This window comes from Corapipo altera, unplaced genomic scaffold (assembly GCF_003945725.1).
Source record: "Corapipo altera isolate COAL_440 unplaced genomic scaffold, ASM394572v1 1, whole genome shotgun sequence".
Classification (NCBI taxonomy): Eukaryota; Metazoa; Chordata; class Aves; order Passeriformes; family Pipridae; genus Corapipo; species Corapipo altera.
In genome coordinates this window covers 6,297,987-6,317,534 of record NW_020884873.1, presented here as the reverse complement: position 1 = coordinate 6,317,534, position 19,548 = coordinate 6,297,987, and the positions used below count along the sequence as shown (strand labels likewise).

Below are 19,548 nucleotides of genomic sequence, written 5' to 3'. Positions count from 1 at the left end.
GCCTTCTGTCTGCCTGCAGCAGCATACACGGATTTCTTTCAGTTAAACAAAAGTCCATTTTATTACAAGAATGGGAAAGATAGATTAGTATGAAAGATTTTTAAGTTTTTATGTTGATGTGGGTTCTTTTATTTTTGTATTATCAACATTTGAAATACTGCTTTGCATTTTATGTGTAACGAAGTTGGCAAACTCAACACCCACTTAAAGAATGGAGCATATAGCTAGAAAGATGTCTGTATGTCATCATAAACCCAACTTTTCTAGATGAACTTGCAATTGAATTCTCAAACCATTAACTTAAGTATTTAATGGATTGATGGCAGTTTGCCAGGAGCTCAGGAGCCACAATCAAGTGTGTGGTTTACGCAGCTTTTTGCTATCATATTTCATATTGTATGGCCCGTAAAGCACATCAGACAGGGTTTGGACAAATAAAATTAAAAAATTGGAAAATGTCTTTGCAAGCTATTCTTTTTTGTATCCCTCCTTTTCTTTTATTTTCGTTCCTTTTTTGCCTTGCAACTTTTTCCATTCTATGTCAGTGTTTTCCATATTCATATCACATCTTTCCACTCTGAGGCCTTTCATTTGCTGTCATTCTTTTATTAGTCATCCTTCTTGTCCGTACTAATGAAAACTAATTGACCATCTGGTAACAATAAGTGTCTTTACTATCAAAAGAGAAACACACCGGCATTTCTGGGAAATGATGTGAGTGCTGAAACTAAATACTGGACACATTTCAACACATCACTTCACCTTACTAGCTCTCTAATTTTCTGTTGCAAAAGTTTGCTTTACTGATTTTAACTTAAGCATCAAACATCAAGCAGGAGATCCGATAAGATCTTCATAATGGTCCTTTAGAAAAAACCTTATCTCATGAATGAACACCTGTATGTGAAAATCTTTCATGCTTTTTGTTCAACTGTTCTTTGATTATCAAATTAAAATATATAAAGGTTTTGTTTGTGAAAGACTGTAGGATAGTTTAAAATCCTACTTCTCTTTCAGGAAAGAATAAATATTCTGGGGAAATTAAATTAAAAAAATTAGACTGCTTTGAGAGATTACGATCCATAAATACATGTTCCTGTTCATGAGTATTCATGAGACTCTGTGTGCTGTAGGAATCTCTTCTTGCTGTTCAAAATACATAGGACTTCTAATGAAAAGTAAACCAAGTAGAATGATCATCCTGCAAAACTGTGAGGATAATGATAGACTGACTTTTTTTATTTTTCTGGATGTTTTTAAAACATGGAAATGTTTTATATGTATATGTACAAACCAGAATACTTGACAGATTCTTTGCTGCTATATCCAATCCAAACTAGATTGTTGCATCTTTTCCTAGCTTATGGTGCCCTTCTGTTCTCCATTTGTGACCCCACTTAAATTTCTAGTGGCACAAACTCAATCTTTTGCCATTCTTGCAGTCATACTTGACTGTCCATTCAATTAGAATTAAATTTCTCTGGTTTATGCTGGCTTTACATTACAAGGCAACTTTTCTGCATGTTCCTTTATTTATTCATCGTATACTGTGTCCCTATCCTGAACCATGTTTTCTTTCAGTAAATACTAAACTTTTTAAAAACTTTTTCCTTGAAAAATAGAAAAAAAATTGAAAAAATGAGTATCTGAACACTCAGATGTAAAGAGTTATAGACTGATTTCTGTAGGAACTTCAGGAGTAAATTTCCAGGGCAGGTACACGTCTAACAAATTACTTCCTTTTTTTCACTCCGGTGGTATGTTAACAAATCATCTGACTCTGTATCTTTATCTGTCTCTTCTAATCTTTTTCAGGATTCGAAAATTTCTTCCATGGAGCGTGGCCTCCGGGATTTGGAAGAGGAGATTCAGATGCTGAAGTCAAATGGAGCTCTGAGCACAGAGGAACGTGAAGAGGAAATGAAGCAGATGGAGGTGTACCGTAGTCATTCCAAATTCATGAAAAATAAGGTATTGAGAGAACAAGTGACAGTATTAAGTTAAACTGAGCTTAGCAAACAGATGAGAGAAATTTTCATACTACAACCAGGATGTATTTATGGTCTGGCTTCCCATTCGAGTGCTGGGAAACAGAATTTATTGTGTTCTGCCATTAAGCCACTAAAGTAATTTGTAAATATTTAAGAGAATTTTAAATTCAAATTTGAAAATATGATAATGCTGGCTCAGTAAGGTCAGTGGCCAAAATTCTGCTTTTATTGTCATGCTTGATTTTCTTTTATTTTACAAAGATTTTGTGTTTATCTTTAGACCATTGCTGATCCATTGTTTTATTTGGTCTAAAGTCTTTTCAAATGCAGTCTGTTGAAAAAAGGATATTTCTTTCTGTAGCTGTTGTTCTGTAACTAGTAGGCCTTGTTATTATATAAAGACTGAAAAGAGCACAAACTATCACTATAATGGCTTTCCATTTCACTCTCCTTCCAGTAGTGGAGTCAGAATGAGAGTAGATTCTACAACAGTGGTGATGCCAGCATTAATTTATGTTGTTTGGAATACAAAAGAAATACAGCAGTGAGACATGTTGATCCTCAGGTATAAAGATGGACACTGACTACTGAATTGTCTGTAGGCAAAAGTGAATTCATTCTTTGTTTCTGTCTTTTAGCTGACCCTAACGATCTTTAATGAAGATTCAGGCCCCCCTGTGCAGTAAATTCAAGTATATTGTGAACAGTCCTGCTTTTCCTAATTTTTTTCTTAACTTCTGTGTACTCCCTGCGAGCTGTATACAAATCCATGGAACAGAGGTTGAAAACGACTCTACTAGGTCCTGAACAATTGTAACCTACTGCATTTGCCCTGCTTGAAATTATTTGTCAAGAAAAGAATACTGAGTCAAATATCTTGGTGAAGTGTTACTTGCCCTGAAGTAGGAACATATACTAAGTATGTGTTTCTTTCACTTACCTCACACCAACTCACTGATCTACCCCAAGATAACCACATCTGTTCTTTTATACTTTTGTCCTTTACTCCACTGGGTTGCTTCCAGGAACTGAAGGATACCCCATTCAAATTAGGAATGGAGACATGATTCAAGCATCTCTTCCTTCCATTGTTTCGTCTTTCTTTCTTCTTTCCTTCTTCTCTTGTTAGCAACTCTTCGGTTTCCCCTTCTCCTTTCCCTCTGTGGACCTATAGATCTGTTCAGTTACTTGATTTCTGGATCTCTTCTGTCTGTTGTGTCTGCTCATTTATTTTTCCTGCAGAAAATTTGCTCCTTTGTGGTAACTATTTACTCATGACTCGTAACCATCTCCAATCTGGTTGTCCTACCTTGTTTTGTAATTGCACAGCATTTATTTTTTCACTGTTGTATTTTATAGTACTTTGTGTCTGTATCTTGACAATTAACTTTACTCCTCTTAAGCTGAAATATGTCCTTTTTCCTGATGTATTTTCCTTATGAATTCCAGTTTCAAAACCGTTGGGATAAGTGCCCTATACCTGGCATATGGGAACATAAACATAACTATACATCTTTTGTTTCATAATCAAATTCATGTCTGACAGCCTATATGAAATTACACAGATATTAAACCTTTGAGAAGACTTAACAAAGAATGGAAGAGAAAATGAGTGACCAGTGTTGATTCTTCTGTTCAATTCTTTGTCGCTTTTAGTTACTTGGACTGGGTAACTAGAAGCTGACAAATAATAAATATTTAAAAGCATAACAATGTCGTGACAGGTAGAGCAACTGAAGGAGGAGCTAAGTGCCAAAGAGGCTCAAGGGGAGGACCTGAAAAAAAGAGTGGCTGGTCTCCAGACCGAGGTCTCTGCAGTAAGATCTATCTTTTTGTGTGCAGCGGCCATTCACTGGGGCTTGGTAGCTCTCTGGCTTCTGGAGTAGCTTTTCTTCTCTTACCCTATTAACAACTTGATATAACAAGTAGAACTAACAGCCTGCTCAGCCTTGTAGCTGCCTTTTTGTTCACATGGTTTTGGTGTCCGTAAATAACATCACTCTTCGACTGAACATCTGTATTTGTTTTGTTGGTTCTTTTTAATGGTATGAGCTGTTTGAGCAATAACTTACTCTTCTCTATTGAAGCAGATTTTCAAAAGTATTCAGCACCCATTTTGGGGGCCAGACTTTCAAAGAGGTTTGCTTTTCCTACTGAAACAAAACTAATTTGAAAACTTGGGTTGAACCCTCTTAACATTGTTCCCCAAAAAATAACAAAAACTGGATGCTGAACGCTTTTGAAACGGATTGTTCAATTTTAGCAGCATGAGCCTAAGTTATTCCTTTGCTGTGAAATTAGAGTTTTGCTCAAAAGAGGGAACACAGTGTATCACCAAGAAGAGAGGTGTGAGCACTTGATGCTGCCTTAACTTCTCTTGCAATGTGGAATGGTATGTGGTGCACTTTTTCTAAACAGCTTTAGCACATTTGCAGTGTGGGCTTGCAGCTCTGAAATGGGGATTTCTAGAGACAAGACTGTTAGGGTACTACTTGGGAATTTTAATGTAATGACATGTGGTAAACATCTTTTCTGAGATGACCTCTCTTTTCAAAGAAAGTCCAAAGTGGTTTTGAAAAAGTTTTACTATAGTTCAGGCTACCTACTAACTGGAAAAGTTTGTGTCATCTGAAATTTTTTAAGGAGGCCTTTTTTTGGTTTAGATACTCTAGAAAACATGAGCAGCAGTAAATAATTCATCTCTTCCCGGCTGTTCTGCTGTGCCTGGCAGTATTGTGCAACTGGTGGTATCGGCCAGTGGCTGACAGCAGAAATAATGCCACTAACATCAATACCTTTTGTATTGAATTTAAATAGGTGGCAGAATCATTCTGTGTGCATATCTACTTTCAGTAAAAATATAAAAAACCCCAACCTAGTATGCTTAAATTAAGTGAACAATAAACTGTTGAATAGTTCTATAAATTCGTCTTATACACTTTCCAATTATTCCATTTTAAAAAAAACCAAGTTTCTGTGAGGTGTTTTTGAGATATGTCATCCTCCTTCCTCGTCTCCTCATTTACACTGTTTCACACTGGAACACAGGAGTCCTTGATGACTTATTTTGATGCTATTTTAATACTCTTTGGTAAAGAGTTTTCTTTCTTTAGTAGCCCATTATTGAAACAATGTTGTCAAATAAAACAGCATTTACTCAAACTTTTTCTCTCAGTTATTTCTACCAGTATGTGCATTTATTCTAATTAAATTTTTCTTTAAAATTATAAATTATACCATTGTTTTGTTCTTAACACATTCCCAAACATGGAGGATGACCTTGACAATTTTTTTTTAGTTTGTGATGTCCTTTAATTTCTGTTTTGAAGCATTGACCTACATACTTTTGAGACCAAGGGATTTTTTTTTAATGTCACAAACAAAATTGTTCAAGTTAAAAAAGGGAAAACTGTTTAGTTTTTAGAGATATGTCCACCTCTGCTATATAATATATGCAGCAATAAAATATTGCTATTCTGTGAGATCTGTAGGAAGCAAACTAGAAAGTTGGACATAAGTCTACATTTAGACTTCCCTGTCCTCTTTAATGAATTTTTTTCTTTTTCTTTTTTTTTCTTTTTCCCCCAGATTTAATAAAAATTGTCCTGGGTGATGATTGCACTTAGAAGGACATTTCAGCTCATTTCAATGCTTTATTTTAGCATTTCTTACCATTTGTCTTTTTAAATAATCCAACCTACATTTGTTAAAATTTGCATTTCTGTACTGATTTAATTTACTATGTTAAATTTAGGAAATTTCTCCCAAGAAAATGCAATTCCACAAACAGTTTTCATGTTGTTCTGATGTATATTTGCATCTGCTTTAAGAAACTTCCATAAATTAAATCTTAGAAGATTGAAATTCTGGTCTTGTAAATAGTGGGGAAGTTAAGGGTGTCTTTACATCTTCTATAAGCATGAGTCTGGATTGATAGGTGGAGACATGGAGGGAAACTTTCTGATTTGACATTTCAAAGCAAACATCATGCTTCTGAGAGGGGTTCTTCTTGTTATGGTTTCATCTTCATTAAAACTTTATCCCTGCTAAATATCTGGTTTTGATCAGTCCTTTGGAAGATGAATAAGAACAGATTGCCTCTGTTAAAAAGAACCTCTCTTGAAAAATTGATGCTATTGCTCCCCCATCTTTTTCCTTGTATCCTTTGCTCATGACACAAATTTTTGCTGGCCTTTCATTCAAGATAACAAAAGGCTACACAATTCCGTGGGATAAGTGGAGAGTATCATACTGTTTGTTGGTAACTGTGTGTATTTATAGTCATTTTTGTAAAGGAAGATATAAATTATTTCTTCCTTTGCCTGTCTTTTCTTTCTTTTTCAGATTGGTCAGGTGAAACAGGAGCTGTCACGCAAAGACACCGAGTTGCTGGCCTTGCAGACAAAGCTGGAGACCCTCACAAATCAGTTCTCTGACAGCAAGCAGCATATCGAGGTTCTGAAAGAGTCTCTTACAGCTAAAGAACAAAGGGCTGCCATCCTGCAGACAGAGGTGAAATGGGCAACTCTTTAGTTGCTGACTTTATAGAGATAAGAAGCATTATTTTATTTCTTTTTTACTTAGGTTATGCAATCTCATGACCTTTCAGCACTGCTTGCGCTGAACGCTTTGTATCTTTGATTATATGTTTAATTCTCTGGGCCAGGGAATTGTAAAGACAAATACATGTGTGTGGGTGCTCAGCTGAGCTGGGAGTTGCTGGGGGGATTTATTTTCAATGACCTTGTAGCTAAAAGAGAGCAGAAAAAGGAAGAGCATTCCAGTAGCATCCACTTTGCAGAGGCTTCACTGGTACTGTCAGCATGTACAGGAACTCTTGCATGTAAGATTGTGCTCACACCTATAATATGGGCTTTCATGTTCTATGATACATATTCCAAGAGAAAGGAAAAATATTTTCGAAACTGTGTTTCGGTAACAAGTACTTCATAAATTCCCATATTGTGTAAGACCCAAGTGTGTATCTGAACATCAAACAGATGTGAAATAGGGCATAAATGTATTGCTTCTGGACACTCTTGAAGGGCAAGCATGAAATGATGAATGCAGACAGCATTACAGTCCCTGACTTGGAGAATTGTAGTGTTAGTGGAAGTCCAAAAGATGGCAGTGATGCATCAAAAACTAGGTGTCCTTACAGCTAAACCGGGAGAAAGCCAACGGAGCTGTGAAATAGGCATGCAGAAAATTTATGGGTAATGCTGGGAGGAAAGTTCCAAATTTTAAGAGTGTAAAAGAATTGATCTGAACTTCTTACCCTCGTGTAGCTTTTCTTTAGCCAAAATCAGTGAATCTGTGAGTGCACGTGGCCTTGTTGACATGCAGAAATCAAGTTACATAGTAAATATCTTTTGATGTTCTAAGATGGCTTTTCTGGTTATACTCAGATTTATGTCAAAGTCGAAATTGCATTAGTGGGTATAACTGTGAAAATGTGCTAGTTTGCAATCATAAACCTCTTATTAAATTTGTTCTTTCCTTTTTGCTAGTTCAGGAATGTACCCTAGATTCATACATGTCTATTTAAAAAAAAAAAAATTACATCTCAAAATATCATTGAAAATGGGTATTATGTAAATAAACATTTTCAGAGGTAAATTGCAGGTTTAAACCATAACAGTGATTGAAAAGAATATAGCTACGTTAAATCATTGTGCAGTATTGTGAAAACCTACAAAACTAGAAACACATTTCTCCTCTCACTTTTAAATAATAAATAGCAATACTTTTCTGCCCATGAGAGATAAGTTCTTGAACAAATACACTTTGTTGCAAGCTAAAAGACCTCAGTAGAGGGTCATAATTTCAGCTGTTAATGTAGTTAAACATATTTACTCAAAAGGTACAAAATTTAAACAGAATATTTAAAACCAAAAAGACTTGGTTATATACCATTGATAGATACTCTTGACAGGTATTCAGAACATTTTGTTTTTATTTTAACTGAAGGCCAAATTGCTTTTTTAATGTAGAAAATTACTGTCTAACTTGTAATATTACAAAATAATAATTGAGAATATTCTTTCTGCACCAGGTGCTTCCAAATGAGGTTCTCATATAGCACCACAATTCAAAACCAAACTGGATTCTTCCTTCGAAATGTGCAAACTTTTTTTACTGATGAAAAGTGGCTGAAGGGAGGGGGATAGGAGGGAAAAGAGAGAGAGATTTTCTACTTACTGCTTTTAGGTTATTCACATAATTTGCTCCCAGATATTGTAAGTAAAATGTAATATCTGCGGTTACAGTGAAAGGTGATTTGCTGTCTGTCTGTCTTTCAGTAAGGAGCTGCTGTAGCTAAAAGATTAACAATACTGGTTTAGAATGATATTTTTATCATAGATTTAATGGATTGAATCGTCCAGCATGTTCTCCACAGTAAGATCTAGCAGACTGGTATGAACTTAAAACATACAAAGTATTTGATAAACTGGCTATTCCATTGTGTCAGAGTAGGTATTTAGAATGATTAGTTATGCTTCTAAGAATTTTTATGTAGTACCAAGAAGGTATTTACATTTTTTGAAAGATAGTCTTATTTTTTTCATCCTTGTTGGTGTTCTTTTCAGAAAGCTCAACCATTAAATCATCATCTGTCTTCACAAGTGATTCTCTCACGTATAAGGTTGAAACATGTTGTAAATATACAGTGTTGAGATGTTTGCCATTGCATCCTTTTTAAAGGAAAAGATTCCTTTCCATACAAACATTGTTGCTGGGAATGGGATAGGAATGTGAGATCCTGCTTGGGCTCACTTGTTGACAGCACTGGTTAAAAACATAACTAGCTTCTCTCAAGACACTTAGAGAGAGTTGTGAGGAGGAAGAGAAGTGCAGTTTCTGACATATACTGGCAGGCATCTTCATAGGGGATTGATATTTTCAAGTCATATTTAAATAAACATTTTAAAAGAGAATACCTTCATAACCTTTTATTTAATCTTCTGTTAAAGAAACTTGCTTGTAAATGGGGGTAAATGTTGATATAATATCTCAAAAATGGATTTACCACCTGCCACTCTAGAACTACAAACAACAGTGAGCTGTTTGTGGGGTGTTTATCTTGAGGGCTATTGGGTGGAGAGGATATTGTGGTTAACTTTTTGATTTGTGAAGAAACCTTTAAAAATAGCTCTAAAATTGCACAGTCATTTTGTAAACAAAACAGAAAATAAGTCAGTATTTATTTCGAAATTAAGGCTTTATCCATATAAAGTTTGTTTTACCCAGTGAGCCCTTCAGCTTAGGTCAGTGCCAGAAGGTATGAAGGTATGTGGCTTCAGTGGGAGGTTACATTAACCAGTGAGAACATTCCCCTTTATTTTTGTATACTGCCCAAGCTGGCATGGCTCTGTAATTGGTCTGTTCCTATGGTAAATTCAGATGAATATTCAGTAGAAAAATGAATCTAGTCCTCTGTAAGTTTTTATTTGCTCTGAATATCTCAGTAGAACATAAATTTTTTTTAAGGATCTTTCTCTATTAGGGCTTTTAGTGGTGTTTTGAAACTATAGCAGAGTCTCCCAAAGCAGAGACAGTTAGGGAGTGGATTACATTTAGTGAGGAATGTGCAAATGGGAGCTGAGTGTCTCTAACAAGACTTATTAGCAGTAGCTACATGAAGACCTGTACTGACACCTGCAAACATGAAGGTCAGCTCACAGAACTGAGTTTGCTGTGTTTAGGTATTTAATATCTTGTGCCAAAGGTTGTGGAAGAGCATTTGAACTGATTTCTGACCTGAGCAGGCCCTAGAATCACTATATCTGTCCTGCATTGAGTTTATAACCCCAGCAAGAACCAAACAAGCTCTGCACAAAGCCAGGTGTGTGCACCTCTGCTCCATGGCATGGTCATGTAATCCTGCTAAGTTGTCCATGTAACTGAAGCTGTGTGTTCATAAAGAATTCACTCTCCTCTACAGACCATACTTGATATTGCTGCAGTCTGGGTAAGGAGGTAAAGAGTCAACTCTAACGTAATTAATAAGAAAGATCACTGTCAAAAATAGAGAATTAAATTAAGTCCTGTGAACTACCACTGCATTCAAAATCAGTCAATAAACGTAGCTTTAAAGTCTTAATTACAGACTATACTATCAGTAAAAAGGTTAAACTCTTTTTTTTGTATTTACATGATATGTTTGCAAGTTAGTAATGGAATGTCACAAAACTGATCCTTTTTAAAATATATTCATATTTGGAGAATTCACATAAGAATAGCTACTGTAGGTGAAAAGCAACTCTCACACACATACCAAATATAATTTCATGTCTCTGTGCGTTTCTCAATTATCTTTGAATTCTGAGTGCTGACATAGAATTACTTAACCTCTGCTCTAAAAAGTGGCTGGCTTCTGTTAGAAACCCTTGCAAGTTCTAAACACGCATTTCAGGATTGGTATTCCATCTGTTCCTTTTTCTGCCTTTGCTGTCTGTAGTCATACCAGCAGAGAATTAAAATGTTGAATTTTGCTGTTACAGAGAAATTTGGGCTTGGATAGAGCATAGGGGAGATTGTACCGTCTGAAACCTCTGAATTAAGTATGGTTTGGTTCACTGTCTAAACTGATAGTTCAGCCATGGTTTGAACAGGTGACAGGTAGATGAGAAGGAATCATGCAGGAAAAGACAACACACTGGGATTTTTTCCCCAGGTGAGAATCAGCAGTGTCATAACCTGATTGCTGCTGTACAGTGGGGATGATGTTAAAATTCAGGGGAAAAAAAGTGTGCAGCCTAAGTCCTGTTGACTCAAATTCCTGACTCAGTTCTGAAACTCACTGTGGACTTCTGAAAATTTAAGTGATTTCCCTATAGTTTGGGAATATTCTGAAAGCCGAGACTGTAACTACAGAATCAAGATTCTAAAAAAGGTTTAAGATTAAATTTATAGTAAATATTATTTATTGTGTTCTGGTAGTCATTAAAGCTACTAATGTACTAGTTTTTCTCAGAAGTTTGGACTTCTACATGTTTAACGTGTGGCTATACGTATTAAGAATGGAGTCAGAGTATTATTTGCTGCTGCTAGAAAATCCTGTGAATACAGATCAATGGTTCCCAACACAACTTTTCTTATATTGTTCTTACAGTGAAGGAATTCAAGTCTAGTGTGTGGTACCCAGCTGAAGAGAGGCACCTGTACCTAGGAAGGCTGTTGTGTTAAGGTGGCAACCAATGTGCTTATTTTGCTAAAGTTTCATGGGCAATTGGATGATGTGTGCAGGTCAAGTTAACAAGCCCATTGTTACATGAAGGACTAGCAGTTGCCTGAGCTGTACTATAAGATTTTACTTGCCATGCATAATTAAAGACATGACAGTCTATTACTGTGGAAGCAGTTGGGTTAACCCAGGCTTAAGACAACACCATCCAAGACACAGAAGTCAGGACAAGGGACGTCACACCTCAGTAGCTGTTTGCCTGGTCATTTCCATGTACAGAGATCTTAAGCTGGCTCTGTTGAAGTTGGCATCACCTGACTCCCACAACCTCAATTCTTGTCACTGTGGGAGGATGCCATACATAAACTGAGCTGACATGAATAAACAAGTGCAGTGTTCTGCCAGGAATGGTGCTAAGGTGATGATTGTGTGTCCTGCCAGCCTTTGAAAATACTCTTGAAAGTGTTTTCTATGGTTTCCTAGGCAAGGACCTCACACAAATAAAACCAGGAATGTAATTTACTCCAAACCATAAGCTAATATAGAGTTCAAAGAGAATAATCAATCAGAAAATGGAAAGCATTCTGTGGATAAATTTCTATTTGCAGATGTTCTCTTTTCACTTTATACTGTACTGTAGGCATCTGGACTGTCTCAAATATTTTGCAACACAACTGTAGACAGTATGTGGATTTTCTTTTGAGGGAGATTTTCAGTTTCCCTTCAAGAATTAGTAAAAGTGACTCTTAGCTTTAATATCGGAGATGTCCAGAGAAGAACATAACATAATCAATCTATAAAATTGCGTGTTTTTAGAAAGAAGACAAAGCCTGATCCACCTGCTAAACTTTTCATTGCTAACACTAGCTGTCCTATAAATCATATTTGGGTATACCTGGTAGTCTAATATCCCTGCAGATTATACTCCATGCGCCACTTGCTGGGTGAAAGGTCAGAAATGTGATTTTAATAACGTATATGTAAGTGAGAAGGCTCCAGACGTAGAGGTGGCAGCGGGATTGCAGCGCTGATGGGGAGAGCAGGGCAGTCCTTTTCTCTGTGTGAAAGGAGTCAGACAAAACAGCAAAGGATTCTGTGGGTGTAACATACTGTAAATGCAGAACCTTAGAGGCAACTTTTCCATTAACAAATCAAAATAAAATGGAATTAGAATAACACATTAAAACTACATGTTGCTCAAAATACCATAGGCATAGTGACTTCCTAAATTCTTTCCTTAGCTGGAGTTGTCAAAGTCATCTTTTCACTTCATGTCTCTGCTAGTCCATGCTGTGCAGAAGGACCAAGAAATTCATTGATCACCGTGTTTACTCTGTGTGACTGATGTCCTGTAATGGATTCAGCTAACAGGAACCAAATCTGATACTGTCAAATAAGATTAGCAGCCAAGCTGGCAGATTTGAGCTCTGTCTGAATGTTGAGTGGATAGGGGTCAGTGGGTTTCTTTTGGTGTCTTGAACAGGTTGGTGGTGTTGGATTTCGTATTCCACAATGGTCTTTGAGATTAGTCTGTGCTCTGTGGTGACCTTATTCTTCTCATCAAATTTATATTCAGATAACTCTGATTCCTTCTCCCATTTCCTTTGTCTTGTGAGGTGTTTCGTTTGTGTAAGAGAAATAAAGAAGGAAAAGCAAAAGCTGTTGAACATGCAGTTTTGAAGTTTGAGGATGCTGTAGAATTCCCAGTGTGTTTCTAAATTTACTGAGGCCATGGAAGCTCTAAATGTGTTTATGTGTCCAAATTGCACCCACAATATCCTGTACTGTGTCATTTGTTCCATTTTATCTCTAATATAAGACTGCATCCTGTGGAAAAGGCATGTTACATATAAACTATTATGTTGCTTTTTAAACCAAAATATTCTTAGCCATCCTAAGGTAACCTCTTCCCATGTTTTGATCTGTAGTTGCTGCAAAGAACTCTGCTTTCGTTACCTCCAGGCTCAGCTAGTATTCTGATTAAAACCTAGAATATAAAGTGACTATTTGTTACTAAGAGTCAATATTTAAATCTCTGAGTATTAGTAATGTTTCAAATAAAGGGCTCAGTTTCCCTACGTAGGAGAGAACTTCTCAACAACACATTGTGTTGGCTTCTACTTTGAGGAAAAAAAATTCCAGGCTTGTATGTTACAAGGGTGAGATATGTGAAAAGTACAATTTGAGATTTTCCAAGAAGGAGTGTTAGTCTCATATAGTTTGGAAATAAAACAGTTGTTTATTTTTACTGTTTGGTCTCCTGCCACTTGTGATAACTGTTTTATCACAATCTTGTATATGTTGAATCCTTAAAGGGGTGTTAGATTTCTGAATCTGTTCGTAATACTTCCCCTGTGGAAGTGTAGTTTTACTTTTCTAAAATTTCTCTCCTTCAGTGCTAAACAAACCCTGTTTCTGCATTTCCAAATCTAGGTGGATGCATTACGATTACGTCTGGAAGAGAAGGAGACTATGCTAAATAAGAAGACAAAGCAGATTCAGGAGATGGCAGAGGAGAAGGGGACTCAAGCAGGAGAGATCCATGACCTCAAGGACATGTTAGAGGTGAAGGAACGCAAAGTTAATGTTCTTCAGAAGAAGGTAAGAATGTAGAGGTCTACGTCAGATACACATCTCTGATTTCCAAGTCTGTCAAAAAGTCTGTACTGGAATTTACATTTTGGATATTGAGTCCATTCATGTAATGGGAATCTGGCAAATGATGAATTTCAGTTTGAAATTTTGATAAAAAAATAGAATTCAAAGCAGAAGTTGTTGCCTTTCGGTGGTTGTGTGTGCTGCTTCTGCTTCCATTGGGCTATTAACAATGAGTTATGTATCTGTGTGAGGGCAAATCATCTGAAAAATCAATCTTTTCACACCCACCACCTTACCAAAGCTACACTGGTTTGAAGCACAGAGCACTGGCTGACTATAACTTCAGTATGTGACTAAATGAGTGAGGAAATGTGTCAGTAGAAGCAATTAGGATGATTTCTCTGTAACTTACTGAGGAAAGTTCAGGAAGAACTTTGTATAACTTTCATTAGAAATGTTGTTTTATCATACTTAATATTTCATGGGAACTGCTCAAATAGGATAATCAGGGTTCAGACTATCCTTCATATCTTTCTGGATAAGAAAATGGAGACCTTATCAGTGAAATGGGGGAGGTCTGGGTAAGGAGAAGTAGACCCTGTCAGAGGAATTAGAGAGGTTTCCCAAAGGGCATTGAGTCCTGGGGCAGTGAACATCGTTATGGATGATTGTTGGCAAATTGCACACAATACATCCAATTTTCTGCCACACGTGGTAAAAAGAGAGAAATGCATGTATCACAATAAATTTTAAAGAATATTTTTTTCTCTCTATCTTTAGAGAAGCTGCTTTTTGAGCTTTTATTAAATGTATTAGACTGTAAATATGAGTGGGTTTTGTTTTATTTTTTTCCCTAGACCTTTAAACAATTCTGTGGAATTCTCATGATATTAATAGTAAAGAATATTGATTAATTTCTGACGCCTGGCCAATGCCTTTTCTTCTTGTACATAACCATGAATCATGAGGGTTTAGGTCATGTTCAGGTCTGTTACAGCAAATGTCGTGTGGGAATGAAAGTCCAGGCATGGACTTAAGCCATAAATAAGTCATTAATAATTCTAGAGCAGAACCCTAATTCCCAGTCTTCATGGGCTCATTTTTTTGACTGTTCATCTTTTTAGAAACACTTAAAGATTTCTGATTTTTGTGCTGTGCTTTCTCTTTGTTTTCAAAATTGGCCATGCACACACCAACCATAGATTGAGATCCCAGCTGAATGTTTAACCAGGAAGTGAGGAATCTGACATTTACGTAAATGTTAAATGTCAGTGAGGGTGTTTTACTTCCATTTACTCTTACACTGTTTTTTCACACGTTTTCTTACTCGCTTTACTTGACACTTGAGAATGATCTTTCATTAGATCATTTATAGGCAGTGCTAAAGATTCTCTTTTTACCCGTTTTTTAATACTGTTTTTTTTGAGACCACTGTAATCCATATTAAGGCAGTTTCATCTTGTATCTTCTTGCATCTGGCCTGTTTTTTGAGGTTTGTTGCTGCTTCCAGGTATAAGTACCTGATCTCTTCAGGTTGAAAAGTAAGGACCCAGGCTTCTAGATGTAAAGGCTTTCAGGTCTTGGTCTCCTAGACAGCTCAGCTGAGGATAAGACTGCCATAATAAATTGCAATTTGTGGTGTTTTGTAAATCTTTCTCTGTGCTTCTTAAACAAAAAAACTCTCACCCAAAACCATAGAATCAAACCATCATAGAATGCTTTGCGTTAGAAGGGACCTTAGAGATCATCTAGTTCCAATCCTGCTGCTGTGGGTGGGGAACCTTCCACTAGAGGAGGTTGCTCAAAGCCCCACCCAACTTGGCATTGAACACTTCCAGGGATGGGACATCCACAACTTCTCTGGGCAACCTGTTCCGTATAAAAACCATAAAACCTGTCTGTAAAAAAAATATGTATTTCCTGCTGCTAACTAGAATCGCAGAGATTTGAATGGGCTTAACCTCAAAGTTGCTTGGAAGCATTTCCTTTGACATGAAGAGTTAAATTGTGAGGGTTGTAAATTCAAAGATGAATTTTTCAGTTTCTATGACTAACAAACCTAGTGAAGAATCCAACTGACAATTCTGGAGGTTTGTAGTGCAATGTGGAATTTCTTTTTACTTAAATAAGCAGGGCTTTGCATTTTTCTAGTTCTCTTCAGCATTTTTCCACAGAAAAGCAGAGCTTGAGACAACACCTAAGGAAGGACTGATCTGATTTTTTGGTACATATTATTGTGGAAGTTATGAGAACTTGCATAAAATGTTTAACGTACTAGGGAAAAATGATGAAGTCTCATTTTTATCTGGTATATATGCCTGCCATTTTTTGACTTCACAGATAGCTAATTCTTTCCCCTCGTCTGCAACTTTAGAAGCCTGTAGTTCCTCTCATGTAATTTTTTTTCTCTTAATGCTTGTAAGCAGTGATTTACTTTTTCTTTCTTTGCATTTCTAGAGTGCATTTTCTTATTAAAGTGCACAGCTTGTTTTCTGCTTTATCCAAGTGCTGTCTTTCAGACCTTCCAGGACAGTTTAGAATTTTATTGTCATTAAAAAAATACACAGTCTTTAAACTTTTACCTCCATGTATGATAGTTTTTATTCCTCCCTCTGATTATAAACTGGTATGTTCAGACAGATCAGGTTTTAACCTGTATATTCCAGTTGAAGAACTGAAGGTACAGTTTAAAGTATCTTCAGAGGTCACAGACATCATAGATAGTTTATTTGAGGTTTTTTTACTGTCTTGGTTATCTGATAGTAAATGTTTGTTTTAAGTTAATCCACATGATTTAAATGGTACTGAGGCATTTTAACTGAATACAGTGAAGGACTATGGAAGGCTTGTGGTACAAAAAAAGCCTTTTTTTTATAGTGTTAAGTAATATTTCTCTATGGATATTTGGAATCAGCAGTTATGAGAAGGAACAGGGGACAGGTGTTGGCATGTTGAAGGAATTTATAAAAATTAATAATTGGATTAGTAGATACTATTCAATCAGTTTTTACCACATACTCTTCCCTCAGCAGCTACTCAGATTGGAGGATATTTTTGAAGTTCGATTCTAATCAACTAAATATTTTTTCTAAACACTAATATTTTTTAATGCTAAGTAAAAAGAAAATTTCTAGCAAAAGCTAAAATGGTAAAGATTTGAAAAGAAAATAATTTATTAAAAAATCTATAGCTTGCAAAACTTACCCATTTAGAAGCTGTTTACTTCTTTTGAAATCTAGAGAGGTGGCTGTACTAGTGATGTAACCATAGTAAATTGGGTATTTGGACCTTATATATTTTTTTATTTTCTGTGACTCTTTTAGATATGTAATCACCTACTCTGATGATACTGACAAGGAATTTTTTGGTGTGGTGCCCAAAACTACCCTAAGTGCTATCCTAAGTTGCTACAATTTCTGTTGTGAAACCCAAATGTTTTAAAATGCACCCTTTACTGTTGGGTCTCTGTTTGGATTCATTGACAGAGGCCACTGCGTGGTTTGTTTTATGAACCATTATTTTCATTGTGTTGATTAAAGGTGGTGAACTAGAAAGTATACTTTTAGGTCATTCAAAAATCAAGATGAAGAAAGTCGTGACAGTTTATTGGCTGATTAGAGAACAGTTAAAAGACACAGAAGAAGATTATGAACAACAAAGATCTGAAAAATTAACATTACAATTGGCATCATTACTGATACCCAGTAGGCACCAAAATACATTTTCCAGGTTGCTGAGGAAACCACATGCTTCCCATTTTAAATTCTGGAATCTTTCCAGTTCTAAGCTCATACAGTGATGCTGCTTGATAGCACCTTTATTTTATACAATAGAAGTGGGGCAAATGCTAGAAATTTGGAGACTTTGGCTTTATGTCTGAAAATTTAATGCAAAAACTTCGTTTCACGGAGCTTCAGGATTAATTTTTTTTCTCATTTCATTGAAAATAAATCTTGCATAAAATCTCATTTTAAGTTGTTAGGATTCAAGGCAAGGGAGAGTGTCTCTGATAATAAAACAGGGACCGTGCTGGGCAAATTTGAAATGTGAACCTGAAAAACCTTAAATGGTGCTTTTTTACTCTCTTTGCCACATCTGTGCTGGTAGACAAGGATGAAGAGAAATGAGGAAAAAAATCAATACGTTGCAATCAAAGCATTTTATAGAAATAGTATTTGGGACAAAAGATAAGCAACAGTACCCTGAAAGAAAAAAAAAAAAAGCAAGCAGTGAATCAATCACCCTGTGCTTTTGGGGTAGGTCATGTTTTGTCTTGGGGAGGGGGGTTAACACTCCCTTCTTTGTGCAATGCAGCTGCAGGCAAATAAAATGCAACTTTTAGTTTCTGAACATAGCAGTGTTTTTGGCAGCTCTCCATGTGCTATGTGATAATTGACCTGCGATAAAGGAAGAACACAGATTTATTTTTTCTTTGGTGGCTGTGCTGACTTGTTTAGCTAGAATTTGGGAAGATTCCAAATGCTCCTGCACTTTTGGATAAGAGGCATTTCTCCACAGGAAATAAATGTCCTCTGCTTTTCAAAAAGCTTAGAAATCAAAATAAATATCTAATGCTTATTGATAAGAAGTACTGTGTGGCAGGAGAGAGGGGCTGCAAATAAAATTTATAACTCAGTTCTTTGAATTTAATAGTGATCATAGTTACTACAATAGCAGTGTTGGTTTAGTATTCATAACTTCTGAAGTTTGGTGTTTGTACTTTAAAGATTGTTTTCTTTCTATTCCCTATTTCCTCATCTGTGAAGTAGATTTACCTCCTGAGGCAGCTCTTCTGCTCTGAGCTTGAAGACAAGGAAATGCATTTTCAAACATGTAATTCAGTTTATGATAGTTTCATCCTCCCGGGTGTGACCTTGAACTTGACTACCAGATGAAAGAATATATGGTTTTCTAAGAATTAATGAAATGCAGGATGGACTTTGAGATATCCATTTGAGACTCTCTATGATGATGTTTAGTGCTTTAAAGTCCTATAGTGCACACACTGTATGTAGGCAGTGGCTCATTCAGACCTGCAATGTGTGTCTAAGTCTCTGGTTGGGCAAACTATACAGCAAAGAACAAAGTAAGACTGTCCCAACAAAGGTGGTCTGTGGGTATGCATGTGGCCTCCTGTTTCAGACTGGATGATTCTTTCTCTCTGTAACATACCTTTGGGAAAGCTTATTCTCTGCTTGTTACATGCTTGAATCATGAACATTTAAGGAGGAACACTACAGAGGATCATAATAGTCTGCTCATCAGAGCTTCTGCAGGGAGGTAGAAGGAAGATATGCTGGAATTTCTGCTCAGGTAGAGCTGATGAAATAGGTACTTTTCTTCAGGAACTCTGTGGCTTATCAGTGCAAATATAAGAGTATTCCTGTAAGTATCTCTCTCTGTCAGAAAAGCCATGCTTCTGCTCCTTACACTCCAGGTCTCAAGGCGTGCCACTGAGCTGGTCCAAACTCTGTTCAGAGACTTCAAACACCGCAAAAAAAGACCAAACATCCCTACAGGCTTGTGCCAGCTTCTTTATTAAATCTGACAGACATGACCTCAAAGATGTGTCCTGTAGGGTCATGATAGACTTGTATCTCTGTGTCCCTGAAGGGATATCAGACCTCTGCTGCTGCCGCTTTTTCTTTCATTCAGACCTTTCTGTTACAGGCTTGCTGACAACCACTGAACATAACAAAATTGAAATTTGTGGCTTCTAGAAATTTCGAGAAGCTGTTTTAATTTGTTACTCCAAGATGTCACTCCAAGATG

The 19,548-nt window shown here is 36.4% G+C and overlaps 1 protein-coding gene across 11 annotated transcripts in view; it reads left to right on the top strand.

The window, feature by feature from the left end:
* Nucleotides 1-19,548, top strand: part of ERC1 (ELKS/RAB6-interacting/CAST family member 1) — a 277,563-nt gene that overhangs the window by 65,383 nt on the left and 192,632 nt on the right. For 6 of the 11 annotated variants that reach the window (XM_027657007.1, XM_027657000.1, XM_027656991.1 and 3 more), the window contains exons 4-7: nucleotides 1,816-1,971; nucleotides 3,716-3,799; nucleotides 6,336-6,503; nucleotides 13,612-13,779. In XM_027657007.1, the coding sequence (XP_027512808.1) occupies nucleotides 1,816-1,971; nucleotides 3,716-3,799; nucleotides 6,336-6,503; nucleotides 13,612-13,779 (576 nt within the window). The remainder of the gene's footprint in view (nucleotides 1-1,815; nucleotides 1,972-3,715; nucleotides 3,800-6,335; nucleotides 6,504-13,611; nucleotides 13,780-19,548) is intronic. The other 5 variants (XM_027657027.1, XM_027657055.1, XM_027657045.1 and 2 more) reach the window with 1 other exon arrangement.